Here is a 14,851-nt window from a genome sequence, read left to right as displayed (position 1 = left end):
TCTCTTTCTCTCAACCTAGCTCACCTCACAGGGTTGTTAATTATGGGGAAAATAGGAGAAGGAAGGAGTATTACGTGTATTTGTTGCCTCGAGCTATTTAAAAAGTAAGAAGCCGGTTATTAAACACAGCTGCCTGCAATTACTGCAGGCTCGAGTCCCACCAGGCCCAAGGTTGACTCAGCCTTCCATCCTTTATAAGGTAGGTAAAATGAGGACCCAGATTGTTGGGGGGGCAATTTTATTTTATTTTATTTATTTTATTTGATTTTTATACCGCCCTTCTCCCGAAGGACTCAGGGCGGTGTACAGGCAAGATAAAACCAGCAATACAAATATACAAGTTAAAATATCATTTAAAAAACTTATTTAAAATTAGCCTGAAATTAAATTACCATAAACTAAAAAACCCGTTTAAAAATTAATAAAATTTCCCATTAAAAATCCAATTTAGGCCAGCCCCGCGCGAATAAAGATAAGTTGACTTTGTAAATATACAAATAGAATGAGACTATTGCCTTACACACTGTAAGCCACCCTGAGTCTTTGGAGAAGGGCGGGATATAAATGTAAAAAAAAACAAAAAAAAAAAACAAAAAAAAATAATAATAAAGGCAGGATAAAAAAATATTTTAGAAAAAAGCCCTTAGGTACAATCGATTATCTATCCTCCCCACTCTGACTCCTCCAAAAAGGTTTAAAAGCCTCCCCCCACCCATTGCTGCCCTGCTTCCCAAAGTTTGCCATGTCTGGTCCAGGGAGTCCACCGGCCTGTCTCTGTCTGAGCCGAGTCCCAGGTTCATACCTCAACCAGTGCCTCTTGCTTGTGTTGGTGTGGCAGCAAATTGCATCGTACTGGTCTGCCAACCACACAATGAGGATGATATAGAAGGCCGTGGTGGTGTCATTGAAGAACTCGGACATGATGGCCTCCATGCCTGTTTCGGGAGGGAAGAAAAGGAAGAGAACATCAGCATGCTGCCTGAGAGGTTATCCCCCTCCATATTTCTCAAAGGTGTGACAAATGTGATGCTGTCTTGCACCATGAAACCTTCGCAACACAGAGACTGGCTTTAAATCCATAACTGCAGAGAACTGGGAGCTCTGTGTTTCATCTTTAGAAACAAATGTCTCCAGTCCTTCAGAAGCTATTTCTTCCATGTGATGGGTTAAGGCGGTTGACGTAAGGCAGACAGGTAGTTGAAGGATACTGCAGTAGGTTGGAAAAGGAGGAGTCTACAGCAGTTTTCTTAACCTTGGCGATTTGAAGTTGCGTGGACTTCAACTCCCAGAATTCCCCACCCAGCACTGAAGTCCACGCAATTTCAAATCGCCAAGGCTGAGAAACACTGCACTATATAGCGATTTGTCAAATAAATATTAAGCAGATAAATAAGCAGAACCAAGGAAAGTGTGACTGGAAACAGTGGTGGGTTCTTCCCAATCCACAGAGGCTACGTGCCCCCTTTCCCCACCAGCGCTGATTCTTTCTGGAGGTTAAAAGCCGAGGTGGTCTCCTTACCTACTAAAGCCAAGATGACGGTCAGCAAAGGAGCTGCGGGAAAGGCGATTGTCATGTTCATTTCCAGCATCTGCAACAGGTCCACTGGAAAAAGGGAAAGGAAACCAAATTCAAAAGGCAGCAGTCAGGCAGGAGGTAAATTCATTTGTCTTGGCCTATGGCCATGGTGATGAACCATCAACGGGTGCCAGAGGTGGCACGCAAAGCACTCTCTGTGGGCACGCGCGCCATTGCCAGTTGCTCTTCTGGTTTCCGGCATGCACACGTGTGCCGGCCAGCTGATCTTCGCGTGTGCCAGAGCCCCGGAAACCCGAAGACCAGGTGGCCAGCATGCAGGTGGTCTTTGGGTTTCCGGGGCTCCGGCGCACACAAAGACCAGCTGGCCGGTGCACATGCGCATGCCAGAAAGCAGAAGATTAGGTGGCCAGCGCGCACATGCGCCCCGGCCAGCTGGTCTCCAAGTTTCTGGGGCTGTGGTGCGCGGGCGCAAATGCACACACACGGTCCAGTTTGGGCACTCGGTGACAAAAAGGTTCACCATCACTGGCCTATGGAACACAGCCTACAGCCAAAAAACAAATGGGATCTCAGGTAAAAGAATTTAGAGAAACACTGCTGGGCAGGGTAAGGAGGTATTGGGGTACAGAAGTCCCTTCCAGACAGTGGTGAAATGCAATTTTTTTTATTACTGGTTCTGTGGGCGTGGCTTGGTGGGCGTGGTGTAGCTTGGTGGGTGTAGCTTGGTGGGCGTGGCAGGGGAAGGATATTGCAAAATGCCCATTCCCTCCCCACTCTGGGGCCAGCCAGAGGTGGTATTTGCCGGTTCTCCGAACTGCTCAAAATTTCCGCTACCGGTTCTCCAGAACCTGTCAGAACCTGCTGGATTTCACCCCTGCTTCCAGACCTGCTGAGCTATTGCTCCCCTATTCCCAAGTAAAAGGCAATTTCACGTAATGAGAACAACTGAGCACTCAGTGGTTAAGGCAGAGGCTATGCAGGTCAAAACCAATGTATGTTCCAGAATACAGATAGTGCTTGATTTAGGACCACTACTGAGGCCAACGTTTTTGTTGCTAAGTGATACGTTTGTTCAGTGAATTTAGCCCCATTTTATAACCTTTCTTGCCACAAGTGAGATCAAGTGAACACGGCTGTTAAGTGAATCTGGCTTCCCCATTTGACTTTGCTTGTCAGAAGGTCGCAAAAGGGGATCACGTGACTCTGTGACATTGTAACCGTCATCAATCTGAGTCACTTGCCAAGCATCTGAATTTTGATCCTGTGACCGTGGGGATGCTGCAATGGTCATAAGTGCGAAAACCGGTCAGAAGTAATTTTTTTTTTCCCAGTGTCCCAAAGGTGCTTTTTCAGGAGGCAACTGGACTTTTCTTCTTTTTTCTTTGAAAATGTTTCGCTTCTCATCCAAGAAGCTTCTTCAGCTCCGATTGGATGCTGGGGATGGTGGAAGCAGCTTCTTGGATGAGAAGTGAAACGTTGACTCAGCCTTCCATCCTTTATAAGGTAGGTAAAATGACGACCCAGATTGTTGGGGGGGCAATAAGTTGACTTTGTAAAAAAAAATATATACAAATAGAATGAGACTATTGCCTTATACACTGTAAGCTGCCCTGAGTCTTCGGAGAAGGGTGGGATATAAATGTAAACAAAAACAAAACAAAACAGGAAAAGTCCAGTTCCCTCCTGAAAAAGCACCTTTGGGACAACCATGACCTGGATGACCGAGAATCTCTGTAGACCATTTTTTCCAGTGCTATTGCAACTTTAAATGGTCACTAAATGAACGTTTGTATGTCGAGGATTCTCTGTACACACTATAATAGGGGTCTTCAACCTTGGCCACTTTAAGACTTGTGGACTTCAATTCCCAGAAGTTGAAGTCCACAAGCCTTAAAGTGGCCAAGGTTGAAGACCCTTGCACTATAAGGTCTTGGAAAGCAACCTCTGATTTCAGGTACCTGACTAAGAAGCCATTGTTCAGCACTCGCAAAGGGGGGGAAAAAACCCCTCAATTTCAGCATCTCCTACTTCAGGATTTCTTAACCTTGGCAACTTCAAGAAGCGTGGACTTCAATTCCCAGCATACCTCAGACATCCAGAATTCCCCAGCTAGTCAGATGAGTTGGCTGGGGATTGCTGGGAGTTGAAGTCCGCACATTTTCAAGTGGCCAAGGTTGAGAAACAAGTGTTGTGCCTCGTCCTTCCTCCTCCCCTCAGCCAGGCCCCTCCCGTCTGTCCCGGGTCTGCTATCAGTCTCTGAGTCTGATAATGAAGATGAACGGCTTGTCGTGCCTCCAGCCCCCGGCCCTGGCCCCATGCCGGGACAAGATGTCAGGAATGAACAAACAAACCTCAATCATTCGGTGTGTGTTCCTTTGGCTCAGCCATCAGAGGACATCTGCCACAGATTGGAATTACTCGGGCCTACTCCTTCTGACCCCTCCCTTTCTCAAACAGCAGAAAACAAATCAAAGTGGGAGGATCCTCGCTTCCGGAGATCTGAGAGGCAACGTCAGCAGAAGGAAGGGAGGGGCGGGCCTGGATAAGTGCTGAGTCATGGAGCCACACCCCACAGCCTATATAAAGGACTTGCTTTTGGCATTCCTTGAGTCAAGCAAAGTCTCATCTAGTTTGCTGAAGTCACACCTTGGATTCCTGCCTGCCTTGAGAAATCTGAAAGGAATTTGGCAAAGCTGCAGAGGCTTCGTGGCCACACTTGATACGGACTTCCTAGACCCGGTCGTCGGAGGGGAAGGGGGACACGACAATTATGTCCTACTTTACAAATGGTCCTTGACTTAAAACCATTCGTTTAGTAATGGGGAAGGCACTGAAAAAAAAGTGACTTACTATCGCCATTGCAATCATTGCAGTACCCCCAGCAATTACACGATCAAAATTCAGGAGCTTGGCAACCGGCTTCTATTTTAGAATGGTTGCAGCATCCCAGGCAGGGGTGGGTTCTACTTACCTTTTCTACTGGTCCGCAATGGGAGCGTGAGCGCTTATGCGTATGCGCAGACCATTTATTATGACGTCTGTGCGGGTGGGCGGAGCCTCCCGCCACCTTTACTACCGGTTCGCAAGAACTGGACAGAACCGGGAGCAACCCACCACTCATCCCAGGGTCATGTGCACCGCCAATTGTGACCTTCCCAGCTGGCTCACAACAAGCAAAGTCAATGGGAGAAGATGCAGTCACTTCACAACTGCAGTGATTCGCTTAACAACAAAAAACGGTCATAAAATCAGGCACGACGCGTGTAACAATTCCACATAACAATTCCACTTGGCGGTGGAAATGCTGACCTCAATTATGGTCGTAGGTTGAGGACTATCTGTATATAGGACTGCTTATAAACATCAACTGCAGTCTTCCTAAAGCTGCTAAGGGCTGAGTCTCTTGGTCTAATGCAACCTTACCCCCCTGCTAGAAAATTAAATTTCCATCACTAAAGAGGGTTTCAGCCAATAGAAACAGCCAGCCGCTATCTAATACTGTGATGCCAAAATGATGATTCACTCAAGGATGAACAAATAACAAAATATTTCTTGGCTGTGCTGTTTGAGATTGCACATTAAAATAGATCACAGCAAGCAGTATACCAGGGAATAGTTATTTAACGTGGATTAGGATGCAAATGGACCATAGCAGTGTTTAAACCAAGAATGCGCAGGTTTTCAAGGTTGATAGCTATTCTCAATCTTTGCCTGGCATGCTGAATAGCAGATGGAATGGTTTTCATTTACACTGAATTAAAATTAAATGTATCCACCGTACCCAACACTATTTACTCCTGTACTCAGAATAAATCACATTAATGGCGTGGAATAAATTGAAATAAGTTCCTCCTTATATTAAAAACTACAGTCCAAACACTGAACCATAATTTGTGGCTTCTCAGTGCTCTCCTCATAGCAGTAGCACTTAGACTTATATACCACTTCATGGTGCTTTGCAGCCCTCTCTAAGCGGTTTACGGAGTCAGTACATTGGCCCCAATGATCTGGGTCCTCATTTTACCAATCTTGGAAGGATGGAAGGCTGAGAAAACCTTGAGCCCAGTTAGGATTGAATTCCTGGCGGTGAGTAGAGCCAGCCTGCAATTCTGCATTCTAACCACTGTGCCCACCACAGCTCACAATTCACCATCATACTCAGTCCAAGCCTACCTGGACAGCAGGCACTGCAGAAACTCACAGCAAGGATTTTTTTTAAAAACTTACCAATGAAAACGAAGATTTGGTGATGCGAGTAACGCAACAGCATGGAAACAGATAGGGTCTGAAAAGAGACAGGCGGGTAAACATTAAAGCATGAAAGCCCCAAAGCCAACCATGAAAAGCGGGAAAGCGTTCTCATAATTCTGGGGGGAAAAAATCACCATCTGGAATGAAAATTAATTTGTCCAGAATTAAAGTGAAAAGCACAATTCACTTAACCGCTCCAAAGTTTTGTCCTTAGCGTGTTGAGAGAAATGGGTTATTATCCTCAGAAAAGCTGTCCTTTGCCAGTCTTGCAAATCGTTTGTCCGAGACTCAAATTGGTGTCATTTTTGTCACAGGTTCTTTTATGTATAGCCAGGTTAGGTAAAAGTAAAGGTAAAGGTTCCCCTCGCACATACGTGCTAGTCGTTGCCGACTCTAAGGGGCAGTGTTCATCTCCGTTTCAAAGCCGAAGAGCCAGCGCTGTCCAAAGACGTCTCCGTGGTCATGTGGCCGGCATGACTCAACACCAAAGGCACACGGAACGCTGTTACCTTCCCATCAAAGGTGGTCCCTATTTTTTCTACTTGCATTTTTACATGCTTTCGAAACTGCTAGGTTGACAGGAGCTGAGACAAGTAACGAGAGCTCACCCCATTACATGGCAGCACTAGGGATTCGAACCGCTGAGCTGCCGACCTTTCGATTGACAAGCTCAATGTCCTAGCCCCTGAGCCACCGCGTCCCTGTATAGCCAGGTTAGAGGGCTCCAAAATTCCAGAAAAAAATCAGAGCAACCCCTCAAGGGCTTGTACTCAACAGTTTACTATACCACTCTTCCCCCATTCTACTACAACTGCTGTTCTTCCACTACAACGGGGTGTCAAACTCAAAGCCCGGAGGTAGATCCAGCCTGCGGGGTGCTTAGATTTGGCCCGAGGGGCCATTCTAGAAACAGCAAAGGACCAGCCCGCAGTGCCTCTGCCAGCGAAAATGGAGCTTGGAAGGCCCACGTGTGGCCCTCCCAGGCTCCATTTTGGCTGCGACAGCCTCCTGCCGCCCTGTGCCAGTGAAAATGGAGCTCTGGGGGGGCGGGGGCAGGAATTCTGTTTTCACTGGCAGAGGGCGGCAGGAGGCCGTCGCAGCTGAAAATGGAGCTCTGGAGCCCGTTTTCGCTGGCAGAGTGCTTGGGCCACCACACAAGCCCCCAATATGAGTGATGTCAAAGTGACCACACACACCCCGGCCATGGTCAGCCCCCCTCTCCCGGCCCCAAGGTCAAACACAACCCTGATGCAGCCCTCAATGAAATCAAATTCGACACCCCTGCACTACTACATCTCTTTGTGAGTCCTATTTCTGGAGAACAGTAACAGTAAATTTGCCTTAGGCTGCTTCAATTTCTCAAACTAACATAAACCATCTTACTCCCACTCCTCCAATACCATCACATCCAACTGTCTCTCTGCTCAGCTTTTATAGACACAGGTTGTTGGACTGGCTAGGGAGAGCTCTTAAAGGGACAGGGTGCTAGCCATTTTGCAGGCAACCAGTCCTCTCACATATCTGAACTAGGATTTTAATTCATGCATTGATTTAATTATTTCGGATAATATATTCATTTTTACAGTACTACTGTGATAAGTCCTAGCCAGGAAAATCTTCCGTTCTTGCACCTTTCAAAGTCTTGTTTTATTTCTTTCCATATTATTTAACAAACACTTTGGAAACTACCTTCATCATATCACATCCGATAAAGGCCTAAACATTTCACTGGGAGGTATTTTTGTTACAACCACTCTCTTCTTTCACATAATGTTGTTCTTTAGAAGTTAAACTGCCTCTGTTTCCTTCTTGTTAATTTTGCATCCAGAAAGGCAGCCAAAACTTTTCATTACTTTTATCATCTGCCACGTGCAGTGTTGTGGTTGTGCAACTGTAAATGCTAGATAGCTGCGTAACATTTTATCTTGTATTCCTCTCCTTGCTGGTTCAGCTGCTGCTAAGAGCCAGAGGCTACAAAACACTTAGAAGCACAGTGAATAAAACTGCAGCTGGGAGAAATAAAACAGAGGTGGGGAACGATGGCCCCTTTATGACTTGTGGACTTCAACTCCCAGAATTCCTGAGACAGCATGAAGTCCACAAGCCATAAAGGGCCATCTTCCCCTATCCTGAACTAAAGGATAGTGGGCACAGTTTCATGCAGAGGATCATTTTCTGATTACAGTAACTGATTTATAGACCAGGGGTCTCCAACCTTGGCAACTTTAAGACTTATGGACTTCAACTCCCACAAGGACACGGTGTGGCTCAGGCTGTAAGAAGCCTGTTATTAAAACACAGCTGCCTGCAATTACTGCAGGTTCTAGTCCCACCAGGTCCAAGGTTGACTCAGCCTTCCATCCTTTATAAGGTAGGTAAAATGAGGACCCAGATTGTTGGGGGCAATAAGTTGACTTTGTAAATATACAAATAGAATGAGACTATTGCCTTACACACTGTAAGCCGCCCTGAGTCTTCGGAGAAGGGCGGGATATAAATGTAAACAACAAAACAAAACAAAACAAATTCCTCAGCCAGCTTTGCTTTGCTTTGCTGGCTGAGGAATTGTGGGAGTTGAAGTCCATAAGTCTCAAAGTTGCCAAGGTTGGAGACCCCTGATATAGACAATCCTGGTTAAGAATGTCCATCTTAAGGTCAACCCTGACATAGGTAGTCCTCGACTTACGACAATTGAGCCCAAAATGTTTGTTCTTCAGCGAAACATTTGTTAAGTGAATTTTACCCTATTTTCGACTGTGTGTGCCACAGTGGTTAAGTGAATCACTGCAGCTGTTAAGTTAGTGAACAGGGTTGTTAAGTGAATCTGGCTCCCCCATTGACTTTGCTTGTCAGAAGGTCACAAAAGGGGATCACGTGATCCCGGGACACTGCAACCGTCATAAATATGAACCAGCTGCCATCCCTGGGGATGCGGCAATGGTCGTTAAGTGTGAAAAATGGTCCTAAGTCACTTTTTTCAGTGCCGTTGTAACTTTGAACGGTCAGTAAATGAGCTGTTACAAGTCGAGGACTACCTGTATACAAACAGGCTGCCTTTTACCAAATACTATGTGTTACTAAATACTACTTTGAACCATTGAAAACTATTGAAAACAAGAACCACCGGTGAAGCTGTAGACGCAGCCTGTTTTCATCAGTTCCTTGAAAGTATTGTGAGGCTTCAGCAGTCTGTCAGCTTGAGGAAAGACAATGCTGTCAACTATTTTTAGTACTAGGCAGTCTGTTTGTAGGAGTTCTGACTTATATACAAACTCAAGGGGGTTGGATTAGAGCAGGGGTCTCCAACCTTGGTCCCTTTAAGACTTGTGGACTTCAACTCCCAGAGTTCCTCAGCCAGCTTTGCTGGCTGAGGGACTCTGGGAGTTGAAGTCCACAAGTCTTAAAGGGACCAAGGTTGGAGACCCGTGGACTAGAGGACCTCCAATGTCCCTCCCCCCAATGTTATTCTTATTCTGTTATTCAAGTCAAAGATGGAATTAGGAACGTGTGTCTTCCTGTGGTCTTCCGGGTGCACTTCAAGGTGCTGGTTACCACCTTTAAAGCGCTCCATGGCTTAGGACCGGGTTACTTATGGGACCGCCTACTGCCACCGTTTGCCTCCCACCAACCCGTGCGCTCTCACAGGGAGGGACTCCTCAGGGTGCCGTCAGCCAAGCAATGCCAGCTGGCGGACCCCAGGGGAAGGGCCTTCTGTGTGGGGGCTCCCACCTTCTGGAACGAACTTCCCCCAGGACTTCGACAACTTCCTGACCTTCGGACTTTCTGCCGCGAGCTGAAGACGTATCTATTCTTCCGCGCAGGACTGGCATAGAATTTTTAGAATTTTTTATTGGGTTTTTAAATTTTAATGGGTTTTATGGTTTTTAAATGTATTTTTAAATCGGGGCCAAATTGAATAAGTTTTTAAATTATTGATTTTATTTGTATTGCATTTATTTACTGTTGTTTTTACTTGGCTGTGAACCGCCCTGAGTCCTTCGGGAGAAGGGCGGTATAAAAATTAACACACACACACACACACACACAATAATAATAATAATAATTATTATTATTATTATTATTATTATTATTATTATTATTATTATTATTATTATTATTATTATTATTATTATTATTATTATTATTATTATTATTATAGGGATTATAGGCTTGGGATTATTATAGGCTTGGGACCTGGGTACTTACGGGACCGCCTTCTGTTACCTCATGCCTCCCACCGACCCGTACGCTCGCACAGAGAGGGCCTTCTCAGGGTGCCGTCCGCCAGACAATGTCGGCTGGCGGCCCCCAGGGAAAGATCCTTCTCTGTGGGGGCCCCCACTCTTTGGAATGAACTTCCCCCTGGTTTACGTCAAATACCTGACCTTCGGACTTTTCGCCGTGAACTGAAAACATATCTGTTTGTTCGTGCGGGGCTTTCTTAAATTGTTTAGTTTTAAATTTTAAATTTCTCTCTGGTTTTAATTGGGGTTTTTTAGATTTTTTAACTGTTTTAATTCCGGCCACACTGTATAGTAAGTTTTTTTATTTTATTTTAACTGTACATTGTTTCTTTTTACTTCGGCTGTACACCGCCCTGAGTCCTTCGGGAGAAGGGCGGTTTATAAATCTAATAAAATAATAATAAATAATAAATAATAAATAAATAAATAAATAAATAAATAAATAAATAAATATTATTATTATTATTATTATTATTATTATTATTATTATTATTATTATTATTATTATTATTATTATTATTATTATTATTATTATTATTATTATTATAACGGAGCTTGTTCTTAAGCCTGGACAGGTAGTCCTCAACTTACAACCACAATGGGGACCAAAATTTCCATTGCTAAGAAAAGGAAGTTGGTAAGGGCGATGCACTCAATTTTACGACCTTTTTTTTTCTTTGTCCCCTTTCTTAAGCAAATCGCTACAGCTGTTAAATGAATAAGATTAAGCCAATCTGGCCTCCCGCACTGACTTTGCTGGTTGAGGCTGAGAAGGTCACAAATGGGGATCATAGGAGCCCAGGGCATTGTAAATACATGCTGGTTGCCTGGCACCCAAATTTTGATCACGGGACCCTGGGATGCAGCAACGGTCATAAGCGCACGGACCAAGTTGTAAGTCACGTTTTTCAGCGCCACTCTTAACTTTGAATGGTCGCTTAATCAAATAGTTGTAAGTCGAGGACTTCGTGTGCATCATTATACGAGTAATCCTTGACTTACGATCAGAGCTGAAACTCCCAATTTCAGTTGAGATATTAGTTAAGTGAATTTTGTCTCATTTTACGACCTTCCTTGCCACTGTTGTTCAGTGAATCACTGCACACGCTAAATTAGTAACAGAATCTGGATTCTCCCTTGATTTTGCTGATGAGAAGGTCTCAAAAACGTTGACCTCATGACCTCAGGATGTCGCAACCATCATAAATATGAATCACCAGTTGCCGAGCACCTGGATTTTGATTATATGACCAGGGGTGTGCTGTAATGGTTGTTAAGTGTGAAAAACGGTCATAAGGCACCTTTTTTTCAGTAATGTTGTAACTTTGAACGGTCAGTAAATGAACTGCCGTAAGTCGAGGACTACCTGTATTGAACTGAGAACCATTTTGCATGCCTTGAGCTATGCTGTGGCTGGAATGTAGCTCAGTGGAATGTAGCTCAGTGGTGAAATTCAATTTTTTTTTACTACTGGTTCTGTGGGCATGGCTTGGTGTGGCTTGGTGGGCGTGGCAGGGGAAGGATACTGCAAAATCTCCATTCCCACCCCACTCCTGGGGGAAGGATACTCCAAAATATCCATTCCCACCCCACTCCTGGGGGAAGGATATTGCAAAATCCCCATTTCCACCCCACTCCTGAGGGAAGGATACTCCAAAATATCCATCCCCACCCCACTCCTGGGGGAAGGATATTACAAAATCTCCATTTCCTCCCCACTCCTGGGGGAACAATACTGAAAAATCACCATTCCCACCCCACTCTGGGGCCAGCCAAAGATGGTATTCGCCGGTTCTCCGAACTACTCAAAATTTCCGCTACCAGAACCTGTCAGAACCTGCTGGATTTTCACCCCTGATGTAGCCCGTAAAAAACAAACCAGGTTTCTGATTGAACATTCTGGGAAACAAAAAAAACGCCAATTCAGGCTGAGGAAAAAATAAAAAGAAGAGAAAACACTCACAAAGATCACCATGATGACGAAGGCTGCAACGTAGGAAGTCCTGGCCATCCACATGCTGATGAAACGGTAGTGCTCCCCAGATACCACGTTGCGAAGGAAACCTGTCACACCAGTAAGAAAAAGGTGTGTGGGTGGGGGAAACATAACAACATGAGGAATGGAGGAATTCATTCATTCAACAGCGTTTTTACAAATATTTGATACACTGGGTCGCTTAAGAAAATCTCAACAGCCTGGGATACTTCCATGCGATCAGCCCACTCCCAGCCAAAGTAATTGCGAACCAAAGAGCGATGAAGCCTCACTTGAATGCAAAGCATTTGCTATGCTGTTTTAGAGGAATTTATATTTGTGTGTATAACACAGGGGTCTCCAATCTTGGCAACTTTAAGACTTGTGGACTTCAACTCCCAGAATTCCTCAGCCAGCTTTGCTCTGGGTGTTTCTCCGAGAAGACCTTGGCAGCTCTCCATTCTCTGCTCCAGATGCTTATCTGCAAAGGACCTTGGCAATTATCTAAATTGGACCAGGTTGGAGATAATGACAGACTGTTGATGTCGAGTCCCACGAGGCACAACAGTTTTGTATGAGAAGCCTTTGCTTTCTTTTGAGTTTCACAAACGCTGGGAATGGGTCAATTCCCAGCTGCTTGAATAAAGTTTATTTTCATTCAGGACTGCGTTTGTTGCTACCTGCTCAGGTTTGGGTCACAACAAGCTCAGGGAACATCACAAACCCCACAGTTCAATCCTAGGCTACACATATTCTCTTCTGTTGAAAAATACAGAACGTATTTTTTAGAGTATAAAACGCACTTTTTTGTCTCCCAAAAGGGGGCGAAAATGTCTGCGCATCTTATAGACCGAATATTGCCAAAGCCCCACCCACCCGCCAGCCATTTTTTTGGCCTCCACATACCGTTTTTGGGCCTCTTTTTTTTTTTTGCATTTTTCAGGCATTTTTGGGCCATTTTTTATGCTTTTTTCAGCCCATTTTTGGGGCTTTTGGGGGCCCGTTTTTCCATTTGTTTTTTTTCCAGAAAAACAAGATGAAAAAAGCCTCAAAAAGCCTCAAAAACAGGCCAAAAAAGCCTCAAAAACGGGCTGAAAAAAGCCACAAAATGGGCCACAAAAATGGGCTGAAAAAAGTCTTGAAAACGGGCCGGAAAAAGCCCCCAAAACAGGCCAGAAAAAGCCTTGAAAATGGGCTGGAAAAAGACTGGAGGTAGGCCAAAACCTTTTGTTGTTGTTACTGTTTTCCTCTTCTAAATTTAGGTGCGTCTTATAGTCCAAAAAATACGGTATTCAGATGTATAAAAATAATAAAATACTGGCATAAGAGCCAGGTTGGTCTTGTGGTTAAAGAGTTGTGCCCTGTAGAAGTCAGGGGTATCAGTTCTAATCCTGTCTTAGGTCTGGAAGCCAACTGAAGAAAACACAATGGCTTTCTCCTGTAGTCACCAGGAGTCAAGTTTGACTGAAAGACACACACATTCAAAATAGGCAGTAGTTCTTCAACACGATAAACAAAAAGAGGGGAAAAAAATACAGGCTGTCCTCGAATTACAACGGTTCATTTAGGGACTGCTCAAAGTTACAATGGCATTGACAAAAGTGACCTGGGACCATTCTTCAGACTTATGACCGTTGCAGCATCTCCATGGTCACATGATTCGGCCGCTTGGCAACTGGTTCATCTTTATGACCGTTGCTGCGTCCCCAAGGTCATGTGATCCCCTTTCGCGACCTTCGGACAAGCAAAGTCAATGGGGAAAGTCAGATTCACTTCACAACTGTGAAAGACTTCAGAATGCAATGATTCACTTAACAACTGTGTCAAGAAAAGTTGTGAAATAGGGCAAAATTCACTTAACAAATGTTTCACTCAGCAACAGAAGGTTTGGGCTCAATTGTGGTCGTAAATTGAGGAGTACCTGTACTTTAATCCCATCAGTCAGTCACCAATCACTCTCTTAAAAGGACACTCAACGTTTTATTGACAGCCTAAAGAAAGTGCCAGGCAAAACTCTTGGGCCATATTCCATAAACTTACGTCTAATTTTGCTAAATTTGCATCCACATTTACCAGCCACAAAGAGAAGTAATGAAGCTTGTTCTATCCTTGAGATTTTTCAAACGTGCTTATTTTGGCTCCTGACATTTTTCGTTTTCTTTTCAGCCCTAGTGATTAGGAATTTTAAATATGGGGTGTGAAGATGTTATTCTGTTACTGAAGCCCCACAGCCTCCGTTTCATTGGGGGGGGCAGGTTGGGGGGGGGAGTCTGGCGGTCCTTGAAAAATCACCACAGAGCAATATTAAAGGGGCAATCTTTCAAGACTTTTAAACAAGCATCTAAAGTTTCCAATATTTTTTTCTAGAAACAGTGGCTGACACAACACAGCAATTATATAATTTTCCAAACGACCAGTCTCCAACCAATTTGAAACCCTGCCCTTCTATCTGGAAGGGTCTGGACAGCTTCAAAACAGTCCCCTCCCCAAGAGAGTGTAATCTAACTAAGATTATTTAACAAGCACAACTCCCTACCCAAGGCCCAAGCAGAAGAACTGCATTCCAGAAAGCATAGCTAAGGCTTTCATGTCTGCAAATGATGAGTAAATTATAAATAGGAAGAAGATAACTACACTCGTACCCCTTAAGCAAGTGCTGGCCAGCTACCTATTACCACAGCTTTAATTTAGATTCCTGTACAGAGCAGGGAGTTAGCTGGACTCAGCGGGTCCTTCCAATTCTGTGACGCTGTCATAAAGAAAAAAAAATTGGGCTCAGCCACGATTGTGCAAATGAAAGCAGTGGCGTATTGTTCCACAAATACACAGCCACCCCAGGGATAA

The 14,851-nt window shown here is 44.5% G+C and overlaps 1 protein-coding gene across 2 annotated transcripts in view; it reads right to left on the bottom strand.

Annotated features, from left to right (window-relative positions):
• TMEM259 (transmembrane protein 259) overlaps positions 1-14,851 on the bottom strand; it is a 51,831-nt gene that overhangs the window by 5,907 nt on the left and 31,073 nt on the right. For both annotated transcript variants that reach the window (XM_058162519.1, XM_058162520.1), the window contains exons 6-9: positions 11,996-12,096; positions 5,765-5,822; positions 1,520-1,603; positions 803-935 (exon numbers count right to left, since the gene is read on the bottom strand). In XM_058162519.1, coding sequence (XP_058018502.1) covers positions 803-935; positions 1,520-1,603; positions 5,765-5,822; positions 11,996-12,096 — 376 coding nt within the window. The remainder of the gene's footprint in view (positions 1-802; positions 936-1,519; positions 1,604-5,764; positions 5,823-11,995; positions 12,097-14,851) is intronic.

This window comes from Ahaetulla prasina, chromosome 1, assembly GCF_028640845.1.
Source record: "Ahaetulla prasina isolate Xishuangbanna chromosome 1, ASM2864084v1, whole genome shotgun sequence".
Lineage (NCBI taxonomy): Eukaryota > Metazoa > Chordata > Lepidosauria > Squamata > Colubridae > Ahaetulla > Ahaetulla prasina.
This window is presented reverse-complemented; position numbering and strand designations above follow the sequence as displayed.